This window comes from Agelaius tricolor, unplaced genomic scaffold, assembly GCF_023055355.1.
Source record: "Agelaius tricolor isolate 1412-34295 unplaced genomic scaffold, bAgeTri1.0.p SCAF_35, whole genome shotgun sequence".
NCBI lineage: Eukaryota > Metazoa > Chordata > Aves > Passeriformes > Icteridae > Agelaius > Agelaius tricolor.
Genome location: NW_027269295.1, coordinates 3,952,925 through 3,980,234, shown reverse-complemented (window position 1 = coordinate 3,980,234; position 27,310 = coordinate 3,952,925). Strand labels below are relative to the sequence as shown.

Here is a 27,310-nt window from a genome sequence, read left to right as displayed (position 1 = left end):
TTGCCAATAAAAAGATGGGCACAAGTTCCACCCTGACTCCTGCAGGATGCTTTTGAGTTGACAGATGGTGGTTTCACATTGCTGAATTTCAGGAAAGTCAAAGATATCTTGGAGAACTGATTACTTCTTTTGATCTCTGCTCTAATGATCATCAAACACACTGGTTGCCTGGAAACTCCTATATAAAATTCATCATTTGTAAAGAAACTTAAGAAATCTCTATTACTTGTTATTTTTAATCTCCCATGGTAGCTTCCAGAAATGATTCTAATTCTTTTAGATCACGTGGCAAAGGATCATTCCAATAATTCAATTAATAGGAAAATGCCTCACACCTTAATGAGGGAAGTTAACTACTCACCTGTTTACTGATATGACAAAGTGGGGAGGGAAGAGATAAAGAGTCACAACTCTAAAAATGACAAACTGGACTAGATAATAGAATACTGTTCATAAATTAGAGATACAGCTTTCCTTCAGTGTAATCCTGGAAAGGATTACAGAGGGGGCAGGTCAAGAACAAGCTCTGTAGCTCAAGACAGACATTCCAGACAAATAACTATTCTACTCCAAAGTACTTCAGAAAACAGTTCCATAATTGTTAACAATGAATAAATAGACGACTGTTTTCAAGGGGTAAGATTTCTAAAATATTCTATGCAATTTGAAATGCTTTCATTTCATAACAGTTTGTCTAGTTATAATGTTTTAGAGATTACCTTAAGAGAGAAACAAAACATCCCTACTCTCATCCACTTCACTGATACTTCTAGGTGATAAACCTGACAAAGAATATATTAGTGGCCATTAATTCCCACTTGCCTTACATTGGCAGAACATCCTTTTTAATTCATGACATTGCAGTTAAGTTCTGATAAGTGTTTTGGATAGGCCGAGGCAGTAGATAACAGGGGCTGAAGATAAGAGAATAAAGAGATAAAATAATGTGATTTTTAGAGTGGAGAGACTGGCAGTGACTCTCTAACAGTATTCCTTGTACCTGAGTAGTTATAAGTAAGGCCTGAAAGGAGCATGGAGGCATAATTACAAATTAACTCTGAAGGGATATGGTGCTGTAACAAGAAAAGCTACAGACATGAACTCGCATCAAAAATCTTCTGGATACAAGATGCTCATGTAGGGCAATCCTGACTCTTTGATTACACCATAAAATGTCCTGCTGTGGTTCATGATGAGCCTAAAGAAGCCAGCCCAGGTCTGAGGGGCTCTGGGCAGGGCAGGACAGGGAGGGAGCCCTGAGCACTGCTCCATGTCTGCCTTTATACCCTGGGCATGGCCAATAATGCCCTGAGCACTGCTCCATGTCTGCCTTTACACCCTAAGGATGTCCAATAATGCCCTGAGCACTGCTCCATGTCTGCCTTTATACCCTAAGGATGTCCAATAATGCCCTGAGCACTGCTCCATCTCTGCCTTTACACCCTAAGGATGTCCAATAATGCCCTGAGCACTGCTCCATCTCTGCCTTTACCCATGGGCATGGCCAATAATGCCCTGAGCACTGCTCCATCTCTGCCTTTACACCCTAAGGATGTCCAATAATGCCCTGAGCACTGCTCCATCTCTGCCTTTACAACCTGGGCATGGCCAATAATGCCCTGAGCACTGCTCCATCTCTGCCTTTACACCCTGGGCATGGCCAATAATGCCCTGAGCACTGCTCCATGTCTGCCTTTACACCCTAAGGATGTCCAATAATGCCCTGAGCACTGCTCCATGTCTGCCTTTATACCCTAAGGATGTCCAATAATGCCCTGAGCACTGCTCCATGTCTGCCTTTATACCCTAAGGATGTCCAATAATGCCCTGAGCACTGCTCCATGTCTGCCTTTATACCCTAAGGATGTCCAATAATGCCCTGAGCACTGCTCCATGTCTGCCTTTACCCATGGGCATGGCCAATAATGCCCTGAGCACTGCTCCATCTCTGCCTTTATACCCTGAGGATGTCCAATAATGCCCTGAGCACTGCTCCATCTCTGCCTTTACACCCTGGGCAGGGCCAATAATGCCCTGAGCACTGCTCCATCTCTGCCTTTACACCCTAAGGATGTCCAATAATGCCCTGGGCACTGCTCCATCTCTGCCTTTACCCATGGGCATGGCCAATAATGCCCTGAGCACTGCTCCATCTCTGCCTTTACACCCTGGGCATGGCCAATAATGCCCTGAGCACTGCTCCATGTCTGCCTTTACACCCTAAGGATGTCCAATAATGCCCTGAGCACTGCTCCATCTCTGCCTTTACACCCTAAGGATGTCCAATAATGCCCTGAGCACTGCTCCATGTCTGCCTTTACACCCTAAGGATGTCCAATAATGCCCTGAGCACTGCTCCATGTCTGCCTTTACCCCTGGGCATGGCCAATAATGCCCTGAGCACTGCTCCATGTCTGCCTTTACCCATGGGCATGGCCAATAATGCCCTGAGCACTGCTCCATCTCTGCCTTTACCCATGGGCATGGCCAATAATGACCTGAGCACTGCTCCATCTCTGCCTTTACCCATGGGCATGCCCAATAATGCCCTGAGCACTGCTCCATCTCTGCCTTTACACCCTGGGCATGGCCAATAATGCCCTGGGCACTGCTCCATGTCTGCCTTTACACCCTGGGCATGGCCAATAATGCCCTGAGCACTGCTCCATGTCTGCCTTTACACCCTAAGGATGCCCAATAATGCCCTGAGCACTGCTCCATCTCTGCCTTTACACCCTAAGGATGTCCAATAATGCCCTGGGCACTGCTCCATGTCTGCCTTTACACCCTAAGGATGTCCAATAATGCCCTGAGCACTGCTCCATCTCTGCCTTTACACCCTAAGGATGCCAAATAATGCCCTGAGCACTGCTCCATCTCTGCCTTTACACCCTGGGCATGGCCAATAATGCCCTGGGCACTGCTCCATGTCTGCCTTTACACCCTGGGCATGGCCAATAATGCCCTGAGCACTGCTCCATGTCTGCCTTTACACCCTAAGGATGGCCAATAATGCCCTGGGCACTGCTCCATGTCTGCCTTTACACCCTAAGGATGTCCAATAATGCCCTGAGCACTGCTCCATGTCTGCCTTTACCCATGGGCATGGCCAATAATGCCCTGAGCACTGCTCCATGTCTGCCTTTCCCCCTGGGCATGGCCAATAATGCCCTGAGCACTGCTCCATCTCTGCCTTTACACCCTGGGCATGGTCAATAATGCCCTGAGCACTGCTCCATCTCTGCCTTTACACCCTGGGCATGGCCAATAATGCCCTGAGCACTGCTCCATCTCTGCCTTTACACCCTAAGGATGTCCAATAATGCCCTGGGCACTGCTCCATCTCTGCCTTTCCCCCTGGGCATGGCCTATAATGCCCCTGCAGGGATCCCACACTGCAGGTGCTGTTCAGGCAGACAAAATTCCCCTTTATACATGGCTCAGGTACCTACACTGACTCTTCTGGACAAGTTTGATTTTTTTTTTGTTCCTTCCCATCATTTCCCCAGAGAACTTTTACCTGCAAAGACTCTTCAGTAAATTAAATACCCAGGGAGCCAGAAACAGACATTGAAAGGAAAACAGTTCCTACTGATGCTACCAGGAGGATGGCAAAAAACTTCCTTCCAATAAAGTATTTCTTCTTAGTGAGAATACTCCTGTTTAAAATTCTTTATTTTCATATTCACAAAGACACACCAGTTGAAGATTTCTGGGAAAATCCTCATATTTACAGGATACAGAATTCCCTATTTTTTTGAGATCTAACAGTCACTCAAATCCCAACAGCTGAAATGAAAATGCTTTGGCCTTCCCTGGGTCATCTTCCTACTTCTTTGCTCTTTATGCTTGACAAGATGAAAACAAAAGCCTGTATGAGAGACTGAGTAAGACTGAGGATATTTTCAATTCATGGCTACAAAGGTCTCTCAGGAGAGAGATGCTCCTCCCTTGGCCTCCCAGGGCAGCCAGGCACAGAGCTGCTGTCATTATAAGCTGAGCTGGACATTTCTTTTTTTTCCTCCTGTGCCTGCAGTCAGTAAATGAGCTGATGCTCCACCTGCTGGAAAGAACTACGTGAGCTCCAGAATTCAGCAGGTTCTTTCTGTGTGCAAAAGGCCATCACTGAAATCTCCAAACATTTCATTCTCCAAAAGAAATCTCCACCTTGTGTCAGCAACAAAAAGGTAGCCAGGATTTCATTTGTTTGAGATCCTGTTCCAAGGGTTCTGCTCAGTGTGCAGATCTTGTGGTGCCTTTGAAATTTTTGACTTTACAGAGTAAAGAGCAACAGGACAATTGTGACTCTATGGACAAACTGCTACTGAGTAATTAAAATCCCAGCTTTCGATTTGAAGTGAGGAAGAAATCATTTACTCAGAGTTGTAAGGCCAGAGGAGGCCATGGAGATGCTCCAAGGGCTGGAGCCCTTCTGCTCTGGAGCCAGCCTGGGAGAGGTGGGAATGTTCACCTGGAGAAGGCTCCAGGGAGAGCTCAGAGCCTGAAGAGCTCCAGGAGAGCTGGAGAGGGACTGGGGACAAGGGATGGAGGGACAGCACACAGGGGATGGCTGTAAGCTGAAGAAGGGTAGGTTTAGATGAAATATTAGGAAGAAATTCTCCACTCTAAAGGCGGTGGGACACTGGTGCCAGGTTGGACAGGGCTTGGAGCAACCTGGTCTTGGTGGAAGGTGTCCCAGCCCATGGCAGGGGTGCAATGAGATGAGGTTTAAGGATACTTCAGCCCAAACCATTCTGTGATTATGATGCCAAGTAACACTTTTACAAAGAGTTTGATCTTGGTTAACTTGTTTGGGCCAATAATATAAAATGAAGCTGAAAAGCTGCTGCACTATTTCTTTTCCTCTCATTTCTACTAACCTTGACTGTCCTCTGAATTTTTCCAATGGTAACATAAAAGAAGCAAAAAAATAAAAACCCCTGAACGAATCCAACAGTGTAAAACATCTGCTGAGGGTTGCCAATACTACACATACAGCAAGTTAAAATAGGAATTGGGAAAAAATAAAGCCTCAAGGTAGAAATGCATCTGGCAAGATCAAAGTCAGACAGCTCATACTACACTCTTACAAGGAAAGTTCTTTTATGAGTTATGTTATGATTTACAGTGGCCTTTGTTTCATTAAACTCCAACACAGATGCTTCAGATCCATCTACAAGGATGCCTGGAAGAAACCTCCTGACCCTCAGGCAGCCTGAGCCACTGCAGTTGGCTGCTCTGAGTGTGCCACATAAATAAAGATGAGAGGGGCAGCTCCAGTCTCTGCTCCCCAGGAGCTGAGGGAATGGCTGGAGCTGTGCCAGGGGAGTTTGGGATGGATTTAGGGAAGGTTCTTCCCCCAGAGGGTGCTGGCACTGCCCAGGCTGGGATTGTTGGGGAGTTTGGGATGGATTTAGGGAAGGTTCTTCCCCCAGAGGGTGCTGGCACTGCCCAGGCTCCCCAGGAATGGGCACAGCCCTGAGGCTGCCAGGGATGCCCAGGGTGGGGTTGTTGGGGGGTCTGGGCAGGGCCAGGGGCTGCACTGGGTGATCCTTGAGGGCTCCTTCCAGCTCAGAATATGCTATGATTTCTATGGTTCCAGAATTCTGAAAATAAAATAATAAACATATCTCTGCCACAGAACATTAGTCTGACAGTTAACAAACATTTCCCAATCCAGAAGATGCCAAGAATGTCAGAACCATCCCTGATGATTTGGGATTTGCAAGGAAGATTGCTGTCAGAAAAGTTAGAGAACTGCTGGGAAATGATTACTTTCCATCTCACTAAAGCCAAATACTTGAGAATACAGAAGCAGAATCTCTTCCCTTCCTAAAAAAGAACCACTTTAATAAATAATAAATTGTTTCATTTTGTCTGTTCAGTTTTAGGTTTCTGGGGAGTAGCTGAGTGATATTTTCAAATGTATTTCAATAACCACAGAAGCTGTAATTTCAGAAAGAGATTATTCTCTTATCTAACTAAAACTTCTAAGGACAACACCAAAGAATTTTCTCTGTTGTAGTTCTGCTGAGCAGCAAAAATAGCGAAAGATTCACTAATGCCCAAAGGGAAAAACCACAGACAGTTCAGATCCAAATTTTGTGATGTTTGACAGTGCTAATGAGTGATAATGAGCAACACTTGAGATCACACAGAAATGACAAATATTCAAGATATCAAACCCCTCCTTTATGATTTAGTCCAGATCACTTTGTTAAGCCATGGATAAGTGTATGCCAGAACAGTCCCTGCTTTGCCTGACATCCACACAAAGCAGAGATGGAAAAGGGGATGTGCAGCACTGAGCCCATCCCCACTGCAAAGCTCACACCATTGAAGAGAGCTCTTCTTTCCCATCAGCAGCTCCAGGAAAATGAACTTAGCTAAGAGACTTATTCCTCAACATCCAATTTCCACCAGCCAAAGAAAGGCCTGTGTGTCTGAGAGCCCATCTCCAGTGCTGTGCCCAGCTCTGGGGCTCCCAGCATCAGGAGGATGAAGAGCAGGAGAAAAAAGTCCAGAGGAGGCCATGGAGATGCTCCAGGGGCTGCAGCCCCTCTGCTCTGGCCAGGCTGGGAGAGCTGGGGGTGCTCACCTGGAGAGGAGAAGGATCCAGGGAGCTCCAGGGAGAGCCTAAAGGGGCTCCAGGAGAGCTGGAGAGGGACTTGGGACAGGGGCTTGGAGGGACAGGACACAGGGAATGGCTTCTCACTGGCACGGGGCAGCATCAAATGGGATATTGGGATTAAATTCTTCCCTGTGAGGGTGGGAAAGCCCTGGAACAGGTGCCCAGAGCAGCTGTGGCTGCCCCTGGATCCCTGGAAGTCTCCAAGGCCAGGCTGGACAGGGTTTGGAGCAACCTGGGACAGTGGAAGGTGTCCTGCCCATGGCAGGGGGCTGGAAATAGCTGTTCCCTAAAGTCCCTTCAACTCAAAGCATTCTGTGACCTGCAGAGGACAGAATGAAGTGGTAAAAAGGCCTAAGACACTCAACTACTTTTCCCAAAGTATTCTTTAGAATATGAAAATAATAATTGAGAGCATAAGCAAAGAAAGGTATAAAAATGTCACAACAGAACATAAGTGAAGTTACTATTCCTTATATACAAACTTGCAAAACATGGTTCAAGAAACATTAAAATTATCAGAATGATAGATAGAACCTGTAAATACCCAAATTACCAATGCTTCTTTAAGAATCACCACTAAATATTTACACTTCCTGAAGATCCATTGCAGCTACCAAAGAAACATAAGGGGAAAAAAAAAACCAAACCAAAGACCCCACACCTCTGAGCACGTGAACAAACAATAAAATCTTCTCCAAGTGGATGCCAGAAATGGCACATTGTGCCAGAATATGAGAATATAGCCAGGGATTACAAGTAAACATCAAATATGAGGATATTACGAGTAGGAATATGAGTAATAGGTGAGGATTGATATTTTAAAACAAAATTTTCAAAAGGCATTTTATAACAAAATTTTCAAATGGCATTCTAAAACGGAATTTTTTAAAATGGCATTTTGAAACCAGAATTTTCAAATTGCATTTTAAAACCAGAATTTTCCAATAGAATTTTAAAACAAAATTTTCAAGTGGCATTTTAAAATAAAATGTTCAAATGGAATTTTAAACGCAGACTTTTCAAATGGCATTTAAAACCAGAATTTTGGTTTTAAATGGCATTTTAAAACAAAATTTTCAAATTACATTTTAAACAAAATTTTCAAATGGCATTTTAAAACCAGAATTTTCCAATAGAATTTTAAAACAAAATTTTCAAGTGCCATTTTAAAACAAAATTTTCAAATGGCATTTCAAAATGGGAATTTTCAAATAGCATTTCAAAATGGGAATTTTCAAATGGCATTTCAAAACGGGAATTTTAAAATGGCATTTTAAAACGAAAGTTTCAAATGGAATTTTAAACGCAGACTTTTTAAATGGCATTTTAAAACAAAATTTTCAAATTACATTTTAAACAAAATTTTCAAATGGCATTTTAAAACCAGAATTTCAAAATGGCATTTTAAAACCAGAATTTCAATATGGCATTTTAAAATGAAATTTGAAAAGGTCATTTTAAGAGCAGGATTTTGAAATGCCATTTGAACCCCATCTCAGCAGTGGAGGGAAGCAGCTCCCTGCTGCTGCAGCCGCTGCCCCGGGTCCCGCCCTTACCTGGCTGCGCCTTGCCGGGATGCTGCTGCTGCTGCTGCTGTGCCGCTGCTCCCTGCTGAGGAGGAGGAGGAGGAGGAGGAGGAGGAGGAGGAGGAGGAGGAGGTGGAGGAGGAGGAGGAGGGCTGGCTCCCGCTGCTGCTGCCGTGCCCGGCGCCGGGCCGGGGGCACCGAGAGCCCCAGCGGGCAGTGGCTGCCCCCGCTTTAGGAGCTGCTTCTGTTCCTGCTGGCGGAAGCGGGGAGGCACCTCTCGGGGCAGGTAGCGGGACGCCGCAGGCTGCTGCCCGTTGGCAGACGCGCGCTTGCCATTGCTGCTGTTGGTGAGAGTGCTGGTGGAAGTACTGGTACCGGTACCGGCAGGTTGGGGCTGGCTTAAACTGGTCTTAATAGGTTCTGGCACTAGGGAAAAAGAAAAGAATCATCATTGGTTTAGGATCTGAAAAGCTGTCAGGTTGGTTTTTAACTATAATTGGTAAAGTGATGGTTTGCTGCCACTGAGAAGTTCACAGTGCATGTTACTTTTTGTGAAGGTTTACTCTCTGTGATGGTACTGGAAACTTCTATGCCCTACTGAAACAAATCATCTGTATGGTTCAAAACAGCAGGCTGCTGCCTGAATTTTGAAATTCACTGTCCACCTGTTGGCAGACGCACGCTTGCCATTGCTGCTGTTGGTGAGAGTGCTGGTGGAAGTACTGGTACCGGTACTGGCAGGTTGGGGCTGGCTTAAACTGGTCTTAATAGGTTCTGGCACTAAGGCAAAAAATAAGAATCATCATTGGTTTAGAATCTGAAAAGTTATCAGGTTGGTTTTTAACTGTAACAGGTAAAACTGGTCTTAATAGGTTCTGGCACTAGGGCAAAAGAAAAGAATCATCATTGGTTTAGGATCTGAAAAGCTGTCAGGTTGGTTTTTAACTATAATTGGTAAACTGATGGTTTGCTGCCATTGAGAAGATGGCAGTGTTACTTTTTGTGGAGGTTTACTCTCTGTGATGGCACTGGAAGCTTTTATGTCCTACTGAAACAAATCATCTGTATGGCTTAAAACAGGAGGGAGGACAAGAGAAAGGTCAGACAATTCAGTATTGAACAGAACACTCATTTCTGCTGCACCCCCCTTGAGCCCCCACTGCCTTTTTAGTCCAGGGGGGACCTTTCCCATTTTTTGGGGGTGATGTTGCCCTGATTTTTTATGATTTTCTAAGCCTTCTGATGTTGACATTCTTGTAGTGAACTTTCTCACACACTTTCTGTAAATAACTCATTGTTTTGCATTCTTTTATGGAGGAGGAGAAATTTGATGGACTGTTGGTTTGTCCAGTGTCATTGGAGAGGTGGCACTGTCACCCTCCAAATCCACTGTCACTCTTGGAAAACTATAAATGTTGGAGTCAGAAAAGAAACTTCCTTTTTTCTTCACCTTGAGAACAGCGGTGTGCACTTGTGTTCTTTCGTGTCCTATAGCCACAGGTGACCTTGCCAATATTAACATCAAATCCCAGGGCCTACAGCCATGAAAACAACCATTTTCAGGCTTCTAATAAGCTCACAAACAAACAAGCTAAAAGACCTGATCCACCAGCTTATTCAGCACTCACACAAACTTTGGGTTTCTTGTGGTCTTTATCCAAACTTGTGCATCCAACACTTAGGACATCCCAGCCATCAACATCTGCTCTCCAGGCATACATGTGATAGCTCCCACACTCACCCAGCCTGCAGTGAGCCAGCCAGGCCACCCTGGAATGTGCCTGCACACCTGGCACGAGTGACCAGCAGTGGCAGGTCCCTTGGGGACAGGCAGGAGGGAGGGGGCATGGTGCTGGGGGATGGCAGCCCTGGCTCAGCTCACCTGGCAGCAGCTCTTTGGTCACCCAGAGAAACTCTGTTCATCACAAGCCATGTCCAACCAGTGCAAAATTGCAGCTCATTCCCTACAGAACATACTGAGTGGGATGGGACACACAAGGATCATCCCTGCAGTGCTGGCCCCACACAGGACCCTCCCCAGCAGTGACACCTCGTGCCCAAGGACACTGTTCAAATGTGACAGCTGGAACTCTGTCACAGCCACTACAAAGCCACAGTCAGCCTCTCTCCAGGCTCTGACACACCAGAAAACAGAACAACTTCTACAGCTGCAGCAGTGATCAGCACCAAGGGAATGCCCAGGGTGCCTTCAAAACAAGCAGGGACTTGATCAAATAAAATATGCCAAGAAGTCTGACAGAACCATCAGTACTTCACTTCTCCAAGCTACTTGTTTTGGAAGCCTAAATACTTTCTAATACTACTAAAAAAACCTTTTTTTTTTTTTCACCTGTGGTTCTGTCTGAACAAAAAAGGAACTCCAAGAATATTAAAAAATTTGAAGTACTACTAATACGTGAAGAGCAGAGAACAAACCTTCCTTAGCTTTGTCACCTAAACAAACAGTTCATCCTTACTTTGAAATGTAAAAAGTAGATAGAAAGTATTGTGGTATGCAGAGTAATTATTTTCAATTACCAAATCTGCATATTCAACATGCATGTGAAAACTATTCTATTTCCACAATACAAACAGATCATTCACATGAAAGTAAAATAAGTCTGACTTCATTGTAATGGCTTTATTTTAGCTCCTATTCCTTCTGCTACTACTGCTACAGCAATGTAAGCATTTACCTCTACTACCACCACCGTCACAGAGATGCAAACATTTACAAACAGTGAGATCTGAAGGACTCGGGATTTCTGCAAAGTCATTTACCACAAGGTTCACCCAGAGCACTGCAGACACAGGCTGATCAACCAAAAATAACCCAGCATGGCAGCCAGGGAGCTGCTCCAGCTCGGCTGACAGACCAGGCACACACCCCCTGGTGCCAGCAGCTGAGAGGGAATGCCAGGGAGAGGAGGAAAAGGACAAGAGAATGGAAACCACTCACTGGCACCATGCCAGCAGAGCTGGGATTTGTCTGGCCCCAAGATTTTCATGAGGAATATTAATTAACTGGAAACGTATTTTAGAGAACAAGACAGGCAGCTTTTAAAAAAGCATTATATTCTCAATATTGTGTATATATAAATCACATCTGATACCTCCACAGAGGTGTGCATACAGACAGATTTTTTTTAAATCACTAATGCAAGTCATAGAATAGACAACACTTTTCACTTTAATGTAAACTAACAAAAGTGTTTCATCACAAAGGTGAGGCCAGAGAAACCCATTTTCCCAGTGTTAGAGACAATGTTCCCTCTACAAATCTGAATTACAGATGAGAGAAAAGAACAAAGAAAATCAAATTATCACAGTATTTTAGAATTAAAATATTTCTGCATACGCATGCTACTGTTTTTTTTCTCTAATCAACACAGCAAAGTAATTTTTATTTTGTACATCAAAATCTCTTTAAAGAGTACTTAAATGGAAGCTCTTGCAAGAATACAATGTCTACAAATCATGGTAGCTGGAAAAGAACTGTTTAATTACAAAATGACAGGGAATAAAGCCAGAAGAGTGAACAACATCACACGAATGGGCTTGAGCCCTAAATTCCAGTTTCATACCAGGCTGGAATTTCGACTTCAAACACAGCAACAATACTTAGAGAATACATATTACAAAGACAATATGACTGTGTTCTAAAAGCCATCCTCAGCAATGTTTAACCAGCAATTTTCACTTGATATGCACTGTGAGAAATACCAAATGTTCCAAGTGTCTGCCCTGGCTGTCCTAATTCTGAATTTTGCTGTGTGATATTGGCAATAACAGCACCTTTATGAAGCCTTGAGCCATCTCACACCCTGAGATGGTGGGTGCCCCTTGCAGCACCCACAAAGGGCACGAGGGCAGAGCTGCCAACCACAGAGAGCCCTGGCAGCCCCAGGAGCAGCCTGCCCACCCTCCCACCTGCAAGGAATCCACTGTCCCTGCTAATGGCATGTGGGCAGCTGCTGGAAAGGCAGGAATTAAACCACAGAATTTAGCCATTTTATAGCTGAATGCAAAAAATGTTGTTTAAATCGTGTGGGGGAAAGGATTTAACAGGCAGTGATTTTCATAACCAGCACGTGATTAAAGAGCTAAAGCAAAAACATTTAAGTGGAAAGGCTCTTGCAAAAATACAATTAAAGGCATAAAATGAAAGCCTTGAGATTGTTTGCTCTTAAGATGTTTGTGATGGGTATCTGCTTACTCTCCATTCTGAGCTGTACACACACTAAACAATGAGCTTGCTTGTAATAATTATCAGTACTTAATGGTATCTAAACTTCTTAATCCAATTTTACCCAAACAAATCCAATAATTACTCCATATGCTTTTTGATGATTACAATCTCGGGAATCCCAACTGCATAAAAAAGTGTTACGAGCAATTGTAGGTGGATTTTATTAATATAATGAATAGGATCAGTCTAACAGATTTCAATTACAACAATAGCTTTTAAGTACATTTCTATGACATAAGGAAAGAACATGCATAAAAGAAAGAAACTGGTTAAGCCACATAATACTGATTTATGGCAGCTTTTTCCTTTCATTCACCTCATTAACATTTCTCTGTATTTCAGAATCCCCCACTCCAGCTCTATAAAACTTGCATTTCTAAAGCTTTCGAGGACCAGACATTCCAGAAGAGAAACAGTTAAACGCAGAAATGCATTCTTGGCTGCTACTGTGACAGGATTTATTTACAGCTTCTATTAAACACAGCAGCTCCATTACAAAGTGCTGGATGTGAGGAGAATTTTTGATTATACAATGCCAATGCCTCACTGCGTTAAACATATCATGCCAGTGTATTATTTTTTTCCTTCAGCAATTCGTTCAGGTCATTGTTTGATGGGTTTATGAATTCATTACAGGAAACAGATGGATCCCATAATTCAGAGCTATTCTCCCAGCCAATCATTTGGGCAATTTTTTTCCTCATCTTGCTCCCCCCTCCAAATCAACCTTAATGAAGCCACTTCCTCCATGGCCAGTTCCCTGCACTCACACACACACTGCAGCACATCACTGCTGCTTTCACCTCCCTGCACACACTAAAGGCTTTCCAAATAAAGCTGAGCAGGAGCACAATCCCACAGACACCCCCTCCGAGGTCACACAGAGCACCAGGAACTTACCCAAGTCGGGGGAAGGCAGTCACCAAACACAGCATTAGAGTGGGCAAAACCACAAGTCCTCATTAGTAAGAATCCCATTTTTGTTTGCTCACAGAAGTCTGTTGCTGGAAAAATATTCTTGCCTTTCCCCCCCCCCCTCCAATCTACTTTCAAAGGCTGAATTTTCATTTAGCAAATTACCTCCTTTGTCTCCTAAGTGCTGGGATTTGCTATCCACAGTGACATCTGCTGGCAACAGCAAAAGTGCTCACAACTATTGCATAAAACCCACTTCTAATGTTTTTACACATAAAATGCCAAATTTTCTGCCATTCCCCCAAAATCATGAACTTTTGGGGAGAAAAAGACTGCAATATAATGCCAAGATTATCTCCAAACTTATAATAGCTTTAATAATGTAACCAGAAGCTGCTGTTTGACATCAAAGCTCACACCGAGTGATAAAAGTAACAATACATTAGTTACTGTGGCTTTAGAACTTTGTCACCATTTATTTAAAGAAATGTCTTGACCTTGGGCCAGTTCCTGATGATATCATTTATCTAATACGCAGAACAAATGAAGTCTTTTCCTGGTTTAACTTCATTTCCCCCCTCAGAGCTGACCATGGTGCAGCTTCTTCTGCTTCCTCTTCCAGACATTTCCTCTCCACTTTCTTCTCTTGTCCTTTACAACATTTCCTTCCTTAGTCTTTCACCACCCCAGTTCAAAAATCTCATCTAAAATCCACTTCTCCTGACAGACTTCTGACTTCTACCAACTTGGACTTTCTACACAGAACTTTATTTTTTTTTTTTTTTAATTTTTTTTTTGGCGAGGCAATTGGAAGTCAGAGTAGGAATCAACAGAAAGCTGCAACGTTCATGGAAAACTTCTGGATCAGTTATAAGAATTTCTCAACAATAGAAAGTCTTATGTTCTTAACAGCTGCCTTTATGCAAAGGTATGAAATAGAGAAGCATTGAGGACCTCATTCCCCACCTCCACTTTGACTCTAAAGCAATGTATCCACAAATCCAGCTGACCCCAGACACTCCTTTGTTCCTCCCATCCCTCAGACCCTGTCATTCCCCTCAGTTCAAACAAGTTCTGTCTGTTTGCTCACATTTCCCACCCATGTCCCACCAGCCAAAGCTCACTCTATGTATCTTAACTATGTAATGGCTGCTGAAATGACATTCTTACTTGATATTGTCATAAGCAAAGTGGGGAAATGTGAGCAAAATGTGAAATTGGTTGAAATGTTCTCTGGGAGAATCAATGGCTTGCTGTCAAAACAGAAAATGTTTCAGAAGAGATTCCACGGGGACTTGATCCGAGCCTACGCTGTTCAATATTTCCCTAACAGCTGGATGATGGACTAGAGAACATCCTTATTAAATCTGCAAATGACACCAAGATGGGAGAAGGAAGATGGGGGTGGTCAGATTGCTGTGTGACAGGATCAGAGCTCAGCAGTGAGGAACTGGAGAGGAGATGTGACAAAACTGCTACAATTCAACAAGGAGAATCACGTCATTAGCAGGGGGAATTAAATGCAGAACAGCAAACAACTCACCCCACAGCAGTTCTGCAGAAAAAGAAGCAATGTTTCAGCAGATCATAAACCAAAGAGGAGGAAAAGATATTCAAGAAGATTGTAAAAATTCCAATTTGGAATTTTCCAATTGGATTGTAAAGATTCCAATTGGTGGAATGGGATAAACACCCAGCAGCCCATCTACTGGAGCCTGGCATCACAAAGCCTTCCCTGGCTGTACCCAGAGCTCTTCCAGATGGAGCTGGACCACCTGAAAAGGGCACAAAGAAAATGGGAATCTGGAAAAGGGAACTACCACAGCAGGCAGAGGTAAGGGAGTAGTCAGTCTACAATGCACTGGGTACACAAATTTAAAAAATACAAAGAAAACTGAATAATTTGCTCCACCCCACAGTGAATAAAACAAGACTTGCTGGGTTTAAATGGCAGTCAGGGAGATTTGGACTTACATTTCCAACAATAAGGATGATTAAGGATTATCTGCAGACATGATACACATTTGGTGATCTTGTCTCAGGGCAAGAGGATGGAAGAAATGACCTTTCAAGAACCTTTAGAGCACATTTTCTACCACTCTGCATGTAAAACAGAGCTCCAAATCCATCTTACTCAGTTCTCCCACTTCCCTCAGCCATGACAAAGAAATCCTTTTTCTCTCAGGTTGACAGTCACAGCACTCTCACCAGCTTCTGCTGGTTTTTAAATAAGTTTCAGATGTGGCCTTTCTTCACTAGCCCTATTTGCAGATCCTCTCCATTTTGTTCTTGATTAATGTAAATTTGAAATGGTCTCAGTCCTGAGTGACATTTTATCCCTTCACCACCACAGTGAGTCCTCTGTGTAAGCCCAGCACAGCCCACCCTGAGGCAGAACTTCTGTGCAGCAAAGGGTCAGAGCCCAACTCTGTTCACAAACTGAACTTTCTTCTTAGGAGCTGGACAAGTTCCTAATAAAAACATAGATTCTTGAGTACTTCAGAGCTCAGACACAGGATTTTGTTTCCCTTTCTGGAACAGCATCTACATTTTTTCTTTCAGATCTGTCAGCAGAGATGGTGACAAATACATCTTTTGACAGAAAGATACAAAACCTGTTTTGGGTGACTCAACATGTATTTTTAAGGTTTTTTTCGATCCTATTCTACATTATTCAGGTTGGTGTCACATGCAGCAATCTTGTGAAGAATACTTATACTTTTAACAGTTTTAATATTTGCCTCACTGCTTTCCTCCACGTTAACACTGATTATAATTTTAATTTTAAATTCACAATTAATTAGCTGTGCCATTAAAAATGGTACAGCTAATTAGGTTGATAGGTTGTCATCAACAATAGATTGATAATCCAAAGTAAATATGATGCTCTCCCACTGCAAGCCAAACTCTCTCATGTTTATTGAAAGCTCTGAGTGCACACACATGGGGTTTGCCATCAGCTAATTGATGAGCACAAATTGGACTGTACACACCAGGCCTCAAACTCAGCAGCCCAAGCTAGGAAGCAGGACTGTGGTTAAACAGTTAAATTCACAGAGCAGCATTCCTGCAGGACGTGAACTGCTAACAGATGGTAACTTTCAAGAATTAACAATTCATCTGTTTCCTTTCAAGCGAGAGTTCTCCAATAGCAGCATTAATCATGGACATCTCTGCACACAGACCTGCCCAAATGCTACCCCCTGAAAAGCAACAGATAAATAAATAAATGAATTCAGCTAACTAAAAGCTGCTCTCTGTCCTGAAGCCTCTGACACCTCAGCACAGGAGTATTTCCTTTACCACATCATCACACTTGGAATTCAGACTCCTGCAAACCCAACTCCCACCTCCAGAGAACTTGGCTATTCTAAAGGAAAATAATGAAGCTATTAGAAGTTTTTAATCACCCATATTAATAACATCAAGAAACAACAGCATTAACAACTGTCTGAAAAGGACAGGAGGGAGATAAGAGTCATTGCTGAGAGGAATTAACTGGTGCAGGAAATTACTACTGTAAAATTTAAGTGAGAGGGCAGCTCAGAATTAAGAGAAGGATTCTCAGCAAGTGGTTAGAAATGCTGGGAGAATATTTTCAGGTTTTATAACACTTTCCTATAGACTGGTCAGAGCTCCTCACAGAGAATTCACATCTTGCATTCCTTCCCAGAGTATTTAGGAACATCTAAACTCCAAGAACTAATTGTATAAAGACCCACTAGGGAAAAATATAAGTTCTATCCCACCAACAGGACATGAGAGCATCCCAAACACAATCCCAAACACAATTCCAACAATTCAGGAACACAGCAAAGGATGGCAGGAGCCAGCCATGGGCATGTGCTCCCCCTTCACTCCAAAGCCTCCTCAGTGTTGCTCCAGGCAAGGTACCCCCAGCAGGAACTACACAATAAAAGAGTCAGAGAAGACAGGAAACAGCTTAAAGTTAAATTACACAAAACCAACACTATCATCACTGCAAGTGCCAGTGGGAAAATTCAAGCATATAATAACAGATTAAATAACTTCATACAGAGTCACCTAAGAAGTCTGGGCAGACCCAGGAAGTGAATCCTTCAATTTTAAACTGACTGTGTGCATTTAATCTCATTAGACAATGTTTTACACAGTTTTTATATGCAAGAGAGTTTTTTAAAAACAAATTTACAAATGGCACAGCCATCACACCAGACGTGTTCTTCCTCCTTTCCACAGAGCACTTCCAGGCACAGACTGAGGAGCAAATATTCTTTATTTACTCCAGAAACCAAAATGTTAAAACTATGCACACAAACAGATAAATATGCAAATTCCCAGTAAATCATACATTTCTAAGAAATCAAAAATGAGGATAGCCTCAGTATCCACTGATTTACTGGAGACAAGAGCCTGAAATTTCTTTCACCTTGAACAGTGATGGATCTACACGTCCAGCCCACTCTTCAGCTGGGGCTTGAAGAGTGGATCTGAGTGAAAATGCTTCCTGTTTCATACAGATGTGGTTGGGTACTGTTAAGATACCCCAGAGCCCATATCCCCATCATTTCTGCTGGGGTTGCTCTACAGAGACCACTCAGCACTGGCACACAGAGCACAGATTCTCAGATACAGATTCCCTCTTGGAGTGTGTGCTGTACCCACAGTCTGTCCATGCTGGGTGGATGCTCCTGGAGCTTCAGGGTGTCCCAGGGCACAGCCAGTGCTGCCATCCCACCCAGGACAACAGGGAACACTAAACACTCATGCTACAGCAGGTACAACACCTCTTTTTCCACTTGAACATCGGAGCTGCAAAGAAGGTAAGGACTCCCAGGGTATTTTCTGGACTGCCTGGAAATTGCCAGTGTGTAGATCAATATCCTAATTTGGATATTCATGGATCAATATACTAATTTGGATAGAGAGATCAATGAGTGCAGGACACCTCTGAGCTGCCAGGTGTGCCTGTATGATTTTGTGTACCCCAAATTCAGTGTCCAGGGAGCCTCAGGCCTGGGGAGGGTGGACACACCCTGAGCCCAACAGCCCAGCCACATCTCATCACTACACACAGGCACATTTTTCTCCTGGAGAGCAGAAATACAGCTCCTCCAGGTATTTCATTTCTGTTTTGGGGGAGCAGGCTGCAGTGATATTTAATTCCTTTCTGGCATGCCCATGGAAGCAGGCTGTGACTGCCTGCAGATGACAGGGCTGCTGCTCACATGGGAAGTGCAATGTTGCCTGACACTGCCTGTGCTGCTGGAACCATGCACTGGGCACACATGTCACACTGACTAAAGGCTGTGCAAACACAAAGCCTCAGCCCTCCTGTCATGGGCATTTATGGGACCAAATGAATATTTTATGTGTGACACTAAAATGGCAACAATTCTGTGAGCAACCAGTAACAGGCCTCTGTAATTCTGGCATAACCCTTCCAGTTCATATTCTATCTCAAAAAAAGACTTATTCTGTTTATACTACAGCTCAAAAGATAGTGTAGAGTTATCTGAGCTATCATTGTAAATCAGTCAGCAGGAAAAACTGAAGCAGAGCCAACAGAGTGTCCAGCATGGACCAGCTTCCCCCACTCCTGGCAGTGTGGATTTATTCCAAGTTTCAGTAGCATCACCCTGAGAAATTGTTCATGGAGCCAAGTCAATGAAAGGTAAACCTAAAATATTTTGGCCTTACATGTTAAAGTCTTGTGTCCCTACTAGGATAACTGAATATGTGTTCATTTCTATTCCACAGAATTATTTTGAAAATCATTGCTTTGAGCAAGTAGGTCTTTAACATACAGAACCCATAGGGATGTCATTATCACCTTAGGGGACTGTAATAATAAAATTTCACAGATTTTGAATCATAAAAATCTGTTTGGGGTTCTACATCCTTCTCTGGATGCAGTTCCTAGCATTTGAAAGACACAAAAATGTCATTCTTGCCTTCAGAAAGGAACAGCTGAGAAGAACTGGAAGCCCAAAATGAAGAGTGATCCCTTATTCAGTTGAACCAAATTAAATTAAAGTCATGCTCTAGAGATAAAACAAACAAATGAGTGTTTAAATCTGTATACAGATCTGCAGTGGGGGGGGAGGAAGAAAAACCACTGAACTTAAAAATTATATTTCCTTTTTTTTAATACTTCCTTTTAAACCTAAACATGACATTTCATATGCAATAGTGCTTTTCTGAATGAGCTTCTCAATGCTGGTCTCTTTCCTGGAAGGTTTTTGTTTGGAAATCTGAGCTCATCTACCTGACAGTCAGAAACAAACTCTTCATTTCTGATTCAACACTGAATCTGAAGTAAACTCTTCATTAATTCATTTATAGCTGAACAGATTCTTTAAGTTTCCAGTGCCATTGTGCATTAATGCCACATATGAAAACCAGGATTTCAATTATTCAGAAACATGAAGAAAGCACTTCCAGCAGTTTACACACCTCAGGTTCCTCAGGAAAATTTCTTCGAGAAAAGCAGACTGAAAGCTGATGGGGGCTCAGCAATCATTTCCCTGCAGGTAGGGTGGAACCAAAGGAAACTCCAAGTGAGCTCATTTGCTGAGCACATCCTGCAGGACAGCCCAGGGAAGCTCTTCCTGAGATTCCAGCAGCACATGGGGCAGGGAGAACAAGGCCAGAGGATCCATCCCATGTTTCCAGCAGGGTTGTTGTCCCAGTGACAGCCCTGTGTCACCATAGCAACTTTCACCAAGAAGTCACAATGCACCCAAACGAACTCCGAGCTAAATTAACTTATTGCATGTCACCAGTGAGAAATGACTGTTCAGAGGTAATTTTCTGTACTAATATGTAATAGAGTTAACTCTCTAAATTGAATTAAATTAATTAAATGCCACTCCCAGTAAATCAGATTCTATTACATGAATGTTAAAAGAAATTAAAGATGTTTTAATAAAGATTACTAATAATAACTTAATATTATTACTTCATTTTAATTCAAAAATTCTGCTCAGTTTATTTTAGACACATGTCTTCTCCTCACTAGGAAGGAATACCTAATTACTCCACATGCATTACACACAGTTATAACACAGAAATGGGCTTAGACTTAGCTAAAAGAGGTAACACCAGCACGTTAAGAAGAAATACAACTTGTTTTAATGAGTGACATCCTAAGATTCTTCCTCCCCACTCACACTTTGGGTAAACTCCACACTTTCAATGAGTGTGTGCAGTTTCCAAAGGATTTCATTTCTGCTTTTTGCAGAAAAAAAAATGAAAATGTCTTGCAGTAAAGCCAATTGCAAACAAAGAGGAAAACACCATGTCTGCCTAGGCAGGGTACAAAAATAACAGCCCTTTAATAGCTTTGCAGATCTAGCCAACAATGCATTATTAAGTTTGTTTTTTAAAGTAGAGTTTTGCACTTTGGAGGACAGACAGCTGGGAGGCAAATCTATAATGCTCCCAATTTCTCATGTAAATAAAGAGTGAAAATTGCAGGTGATGGTGTTTGTGCTGTCCAACCACCCTGACTTGAACTCCTAACACACCGAGACACTTTGGGCAAAACCAGGGGCTATTTAACAATAATCACTCAGAATTATGAACCACATGATTCAGTTTTATCCATTATTGGGGTTTCAGGAAGAAGCTGTGCCTGTGCTGAGAATGCAGCTGGTGACAGCAGAGGGAGCACACGGAGCTGTCACATCTGCCACTGGCCACAGGGTGACAATGACATCAGCCCCACCACCAGCTCAGCTCAACACCCAGGAGAGGCAGCACTGCCACTAAAAGAATAAATATGGTAAATAAGGATTAAAACATTCCCTGAATCTCCAGCAAATGTGAGTTAAGGCTGTGACATCCCTGTGGGGTGGAACAAGATGAGCTTCAACATCCCACCTGCACTCCAGCTATCAGTAAAATGGGATTATGGATTGAAGTGTTCAGTGTTACTATGCATCTAAGTTACTATCCACAGATTTTAAGTTAGAATTATATAATTTTTTTCAAGTCTTAGTAGCTATAATAAGGTACCAAATCACAAGGTCTTCTACAGATCTTTTCTGGGAAGGAATAGCTGAACAACTGAGGAGGCTGAAGACAACCTTTCACCTGATTTCAGAGTGATCACTGGACAAGATTAGAGATAACTATACAACAAAGAAAAAAAAATAAATTATTGCTCTTGGAAATTGGCAGTTAGATATAGAAGCTGTAGCAAGACATGAATTATGATGGAGCCTATGTCAGAAAGGTGGCACTGAACACATTTTCTTCCTGTTTCACTCTGAAGCCTTTCTCCTGTTTTGAAAGGAAATGCAAGGTGCTCACATGTACAGCAGGACAGGACAGCCTGACACCCCCAGCACCTGCAGGAAGGGTTCTCATGGTTTGTCAATCAAGCCTAAACAACTGCAGTGGGAAATTAAAGCAAGGAATATATTTAAATGTATACTTCAGGGAACTACCTGCAGGGGGAAAATGGGTAGTGATTAAACAGGAGCAATGGAGATTGAAAAAGAAACTGCACATTATCAAATTGAGGTCTTTATGGGATAAGGTATCTGAAACTTGGGAGTTTTTCATGAGTTTAGGAACAGAAAAGTGAAAGAGAATAATTAGCATTGCCCTGAACAGCCTGGATTACAGAGCTATGCAATGGGGTGAAAGGCACAGAAAATAAATCAGCCTTAGCTTTTACTTGTGAACAGCAGCAGGTTACTGCCCACAGATTAACTCAGGGGCTTCTCAATAACTCCCCAATGACAGTGTGCTGGTTTTGGCTGGGACAGAGTTCATTTTCTTACAGGAGCTGCTGTGGGGCTGTGGTTTGGATGTGTGCTGATAACCCAGAGTGTTTTTGTTACTGCTGAGTGGTGCTCACAGAGAGCCAAGGCCTGCTCTGCTCCCCAGCCCTGCCAGGAGGCTGGGGGGACACAGCCAGGGCAGCTGACCCCAGCTGAGCTGAGGGAATACTCCAGAGCAGATGGTGCCACGATCACCACACAAAGCTGGGGGAGGAGGAGGAAGATGAGGAGGATGTTTGGGTGGTGGTGTTTGTCTTCCCCAGCCCTGCTCCCTCAGGGATGGCTCAGCACCTGCCTGCCATGGCAGAGGGGAATCAACTCCTGCTTTGCTTTGCCTGTGTGACTTTTGCTCTACTTATTCAACTGTTTTCATCTCAACCCACGAGTTTTCTCACTTTTACTCCTCCAATTCTCTCCACATCCTGCCCAGAGGAGTGAGCCCCAGCTCCTGCCTGGGGTTAAACCACGACATACAGATACTGCATTTAAAAAAAAATAATTCTCCACTAACTGGAAGGACTTCCAAAGAAGAAAACCATAAATTATTATAGTTTGAAAAACAGCATGGAAATGGTAGCACCAGGGAAAACTTGATGGCCTGTTCAGTTAAAAAAGGAGACAGGAAAAGGTGTATGCAGTGGAGGGGAAGATCAGCCAACAAAGAAGGGGCTTCAGTTATAGCAAAGACACACTGAATATGAAGATGCCTTTCCAAGAATAATCAAAACATCTTTCAAGAACTGTCTGAGAGAGGGGAGAGGGTTAAGACCATCCCTTTTTGCTCATCTAAAGGGATATATCTAGTGCTGTGATAGTAAGACCTCAAGGTGGCATTTGAATTTTTAACAGAGTTGAAGAATCATCAATTCTCTCAATTAGTAGATCATGTGCTTCAAAACAGAAGTTCAGGAGAGCCTGTCTGGCCACCTAAAGGTGAAAAAAAATCTGGCTTATGAAAAAAAGACAGTAACAGTAGCCAAATGAGAACTTCTGCCTGAAATGTTAAGAGCATCCTGGTAGCAGGACAGGTCTTCAGGAGACGATACTAAAACAGAGAACAGCTTCTGTTAACATGGCAAGGTCACCAGGAGCCTGAGTCACAGCAAGTTCAGCTGTTCCCATGGGGCAGGTGACAATAACAGTGGCTGCCACGCCCAGGGCAGGATCCAGAGCTGCTGTTAAACACAGCTCCCACAAGAAGCTGAGCATGAGCCACTGCTGCCACCCCAGAGGGGCAGGATGCCTGCAGGGAAAATCACCTCCTCTCTGGATGCTAATGCACTCTGCACTGCCTGAACCAGTTCAGGAATAACCTGAAGGATCAGGTGCACCATGCACACCTGAGCAGAAGCTTTGGAGCATTTACCAGAGTGTCAGCTGGTTAAAGAGACATTTTAAATAGTCCTGTAGGATTTGTAAAGTATGGGCTACCACCTTAAACAACTCAGGAAAAACATTAAAATAATCTAGCAAAACACAGGGAAGCCAAGGGCTCTCAGAGTAGAGGAATGTCAACACCAGACAGTCAACAAGAGAACACAAAGGTCCCTCAGGCCAAATGCTTCACACACAGTGTAAAAGAATCAAAAACACGTTTTCATTCCCTTCCTTTTCCCAAGATAACCCTCTGCAGGAGGGAACATTTGTACAGGAACTATTCCAGGAGTGTTACAGTTCAAAGTGGATTTCATCCTTCCCTTTCCTTAGAAAGCCAGCATGTATCTCAAAACAATCATTACCAAAGAGAGCTAATGCATTTCTTGATGAACCTCTCCTCCAGCTCACAGTTTGCAGATCTTATCAACATTATATTTATATGCCTTACAAGCCTCCTCCAGGTAGCAAGATGATAATCTAATAATGGAAAGTGGTCAGCACGCTGCAGATAAATCAAAGCTGATAGGTCATTTTTTCATGGGAAACTGTTAGCTGCCTTCTCCATGAAAACCTGTGTGAGCCAGGCCTCAAGACAGAAAAGGAACTCCCTTCATGGACATGTTTCTCTAAAAGAACAATAAAAGTGAACAGCAGACTTTAGTTCAGAAAGTAAAAGGAGAAAGAAGCACACTGATGAACAGTGTGCTTATACTTTTGCTGTTAAATCACTTCCAAGGAAACAAATCTCTGCAGGGTGGGGAGGAGATGTGGGATGGGTGTTGGTTGCTGTCAGTAGATACAAAAGTGGCATCTTGCAAAGGAAATACTGGGGCATATATGCTCTGATGGAGGGCAAATATCAGACAACATTCTATTTATAATTGGAAAACAGTTATTATACAAGCAGACTGACAGAAGAATAGAACATTTGCCAATGCCTGAGCTGCTGCAATGCCAAAAGAGCAGCAGTTGGACTATTTCACAACCCACATGCTCCACACACTGCACTGGGGAACAGCAGCAGGGAGCAAAGCACCCACTGTGGGCAGATAAGTGCCCATAACCCAGCATGCAGTTTGATCATAACCAACACCATTAGCACTGTGCAGCTGGGTTAAAATTTATCTATTAAAATACCCAGGTGTCCACAACTGTATTGGCAGTTTTGTTGCTGGGAAAGCAAACTGGGATTTATCTGAGAGCATTTCCCACTGACAATTAGTCTAGACTAGAAAAGCCTAGCTGGTGTTACCCAGTCTGTGCTTGCTCTCTCTCCAAAAGGTATTCTTAGAGAGAAAATGTCCTAGGCTAGAAATCATCTGACAATGGCTCATGTAAAGAGAAATCTGATGATGCACAGGTTGTCCTGCTGCCTTCAAGCAGGGTATCAACCCTTACGACCCAGAGCATTTGAAAAGTGCTTTTAACCAACTGTGTCTAGTGTTGGAAAACTCCCATTTTTATCTAATTCTAGAACTATTTACAGGTCAGGCTCTTGCCATCTTCAGCCTGATAAACCCATATAATTCCTAACTGAGGAAACAGAAAAAGCAATATTCTGCCTGTATTTATATTATGAGCACATGCCAAAATCTGCAGAACAGCAAACTACAACAGCCAATCTCTAAGGAGAATAAAAACTACCTGAGGAGCACTAGGAGTATCTGCTGGAGCCCTTACCTGCTTTTCCATTCCCAGATGAGGGATCTGCAAAGCTCACAAGGCAAGCACTGACCAGAGATACTTTAAGTTTTACCTTTCACATTTTTCAGATTCTGTACTGCCTTAGTGTGTGACTCTGAACTTCATATAAAGGGTTAGCAGGTTCTCTTCACAGTTCAGTCAGACAAAACAATCCTTTTCCAGCCCACAACACTACTGGAGCTTTTGGGCTGTTTCAGGCCCAGAAAGGGTAAACAACAGCAAAATGAGGAGAGCAATCTGGGAGGATGGGACTGCATAACCTGGAGCTGTAATTGGACAATGAACCCTAATACCAAAATGGACCAAAACTTATAAAAGTGTGAAAACTCGTGACTCAGGGTCCATCTTGGGTGTAGCCCTGGCTGGGCTCTTGTACTGCCCCAGGTGTATCCTCTGAAGGCCTTTCAATAAATGCAGTGTTTGTGAGGTTCTCAGGATGAGGTGAGAGATGAGAATTTGACTCCATGTTCTCAGAAGGCTGATTTATTATTTTATAATAAAAGAAATTATACACTAAAACTACACTAAAGAAAGAGAAAGGAGACATCAGAAGGCTAAAAAAGAATGATAATAAAAACTCATGACTGACTCCTCAGAGTGTGACACAGCTGATGGTGATTGGTCATTAATTAAAACCAATTCACATGGAACCAATCAAAAATGTACCTGTTGGTAAACAATCTCCAGACCACATTCCCAAGCAATCAGATAATTATTGTTTGCATTCTTTTCTGAGGCTTCTCAGCTTCCTAGGAGAAGAAATCCTGGTGGAAGGATTTTTCAGAAAATATCATAGTGACAAATAAATGCCTATTTTATTCCTTTAACTCTGTCTAGGCTCTGCTCCAGGCTGCCTCTCCAGGCATCACCAGGACTGGAGGTGCTTCACTGGAGCAAATCAGCAGCAGCAACTCCAGGCAAGGACATCAAAGCACCTCTGAGGGGGCAGCTGTTCTGTAAGTCCAGCTCAAGCTTGGAGTACATTAGGAAGAATATATTTCATGGTTACTTCTTTTATTTTCAAATAACCCCAGAGTTATGTGTTTGTTTTACTTTAAGAGATAAATGTTTTCCCAAAAGCCTGTACTAATTGCTATGGTGTGCTGTTGTCTGAAAAGAGCATTTCTTTGAAAGCTGGGGAATCTGTAGCTTCCCAGGAGCTACAGAGATTTAAAACTTCAGAAGGCTCAGGGTGTCCAGCCCTGACAAACCCTGCAAAAATTATCAATGCAAATCTCTCTTTGGGCACCTTTGACTTGCAAACCAGCAAGACACATAGAGAAAGAGCTACAAACCCAAATAATGTTTGCCACAGATTATTTATACATTTACTGTTAACCTTTTCTCCTTCACTTCACAATGGCAATGTTGAAGGTACTCATAATATTTCTTGCACTTGTGAGAGCAAAAAGCTTATTAAATACCTCACAGTCACTTGTCTTGAAAGAAAAGCAGGTAGGAAACCAAAGGTTTTTTTCTTTAGTATTTTAACTCTAGTTCTCCCAGCTCATCATTTTTGCTTTGTCTCCTTGACTATGCAAATTGCTCCTCCTGTCTACTTCAATCTTTTTGCATTTTCTACTCCTCTTCACCCAGTGCTGCACTCACAAATTACCTCCATCCTCTATTCTGTGCAGGCTGTAAAATGGTAATTACTCCTCTATCAGAGAAGTGATATCTCAGTGGGTTTTATGAACAAATTCATGTTTGTTTAAAGATACTTATAGTAGCAGAACACCCCCATGATAACGTTTATCAAAAAGAAAACATTTCTGTGTTACAAAGCCTTAACGTATGGCCACAGGTTATTATTAAGTTATCAAGTGACTGCATATTAAGATCTAATTGAAGAACTTATTGCAGGGCTCCCCCTCCTTCTGCAATGATGATTTATGGCACATTTTGTCACTACAATGTGCAGCAGTTCAGTACAAACACAGCACTTAACTAACAAGATGACAGAGGCAGATATTCAAGCACAAGCTATAAATACTCAAATGAGTCAGAGGTTGTAAATCTGTTGTAAGTCATACCTGATTTGTAGGCTGGAACACATTTTCCTAATCTTATGGAAAATGCCTTTGCTGGTTCCTACAATAATATGACACGAACTAGAAAAATTCAAGACTTTTCTTTT

The 27,310-nt window shown here is 42.8% G+C and overlaps 1 protein-coding gene across 10 annotated transcripts in view; it reads right to left on the bottom strand.

The window, feature by feature from the left end:
• TNRC6C (trinucleotide repeat containing adaptor 6C) overlaps positions 1–27,310 on the bottom strand; it is a 112,642-nt gene that overhangs the window by 57,929 nt on the left and 27,403 nt on the right. For all 10 annotated transcript variants that reach the window (XM_071452851.1, XM_071452848.1, XM_071452853.1 and 7 more), the window contains one exon: positions 8,188–8,583. In XM_071452851.1, the coding sequence (XP_071308952.1) occupies positions 8,188–8,583 (396 nt within the window). The remainder of the gene's footprint in view (positions 1–8,187; positions 8,584–27,310) is intronic.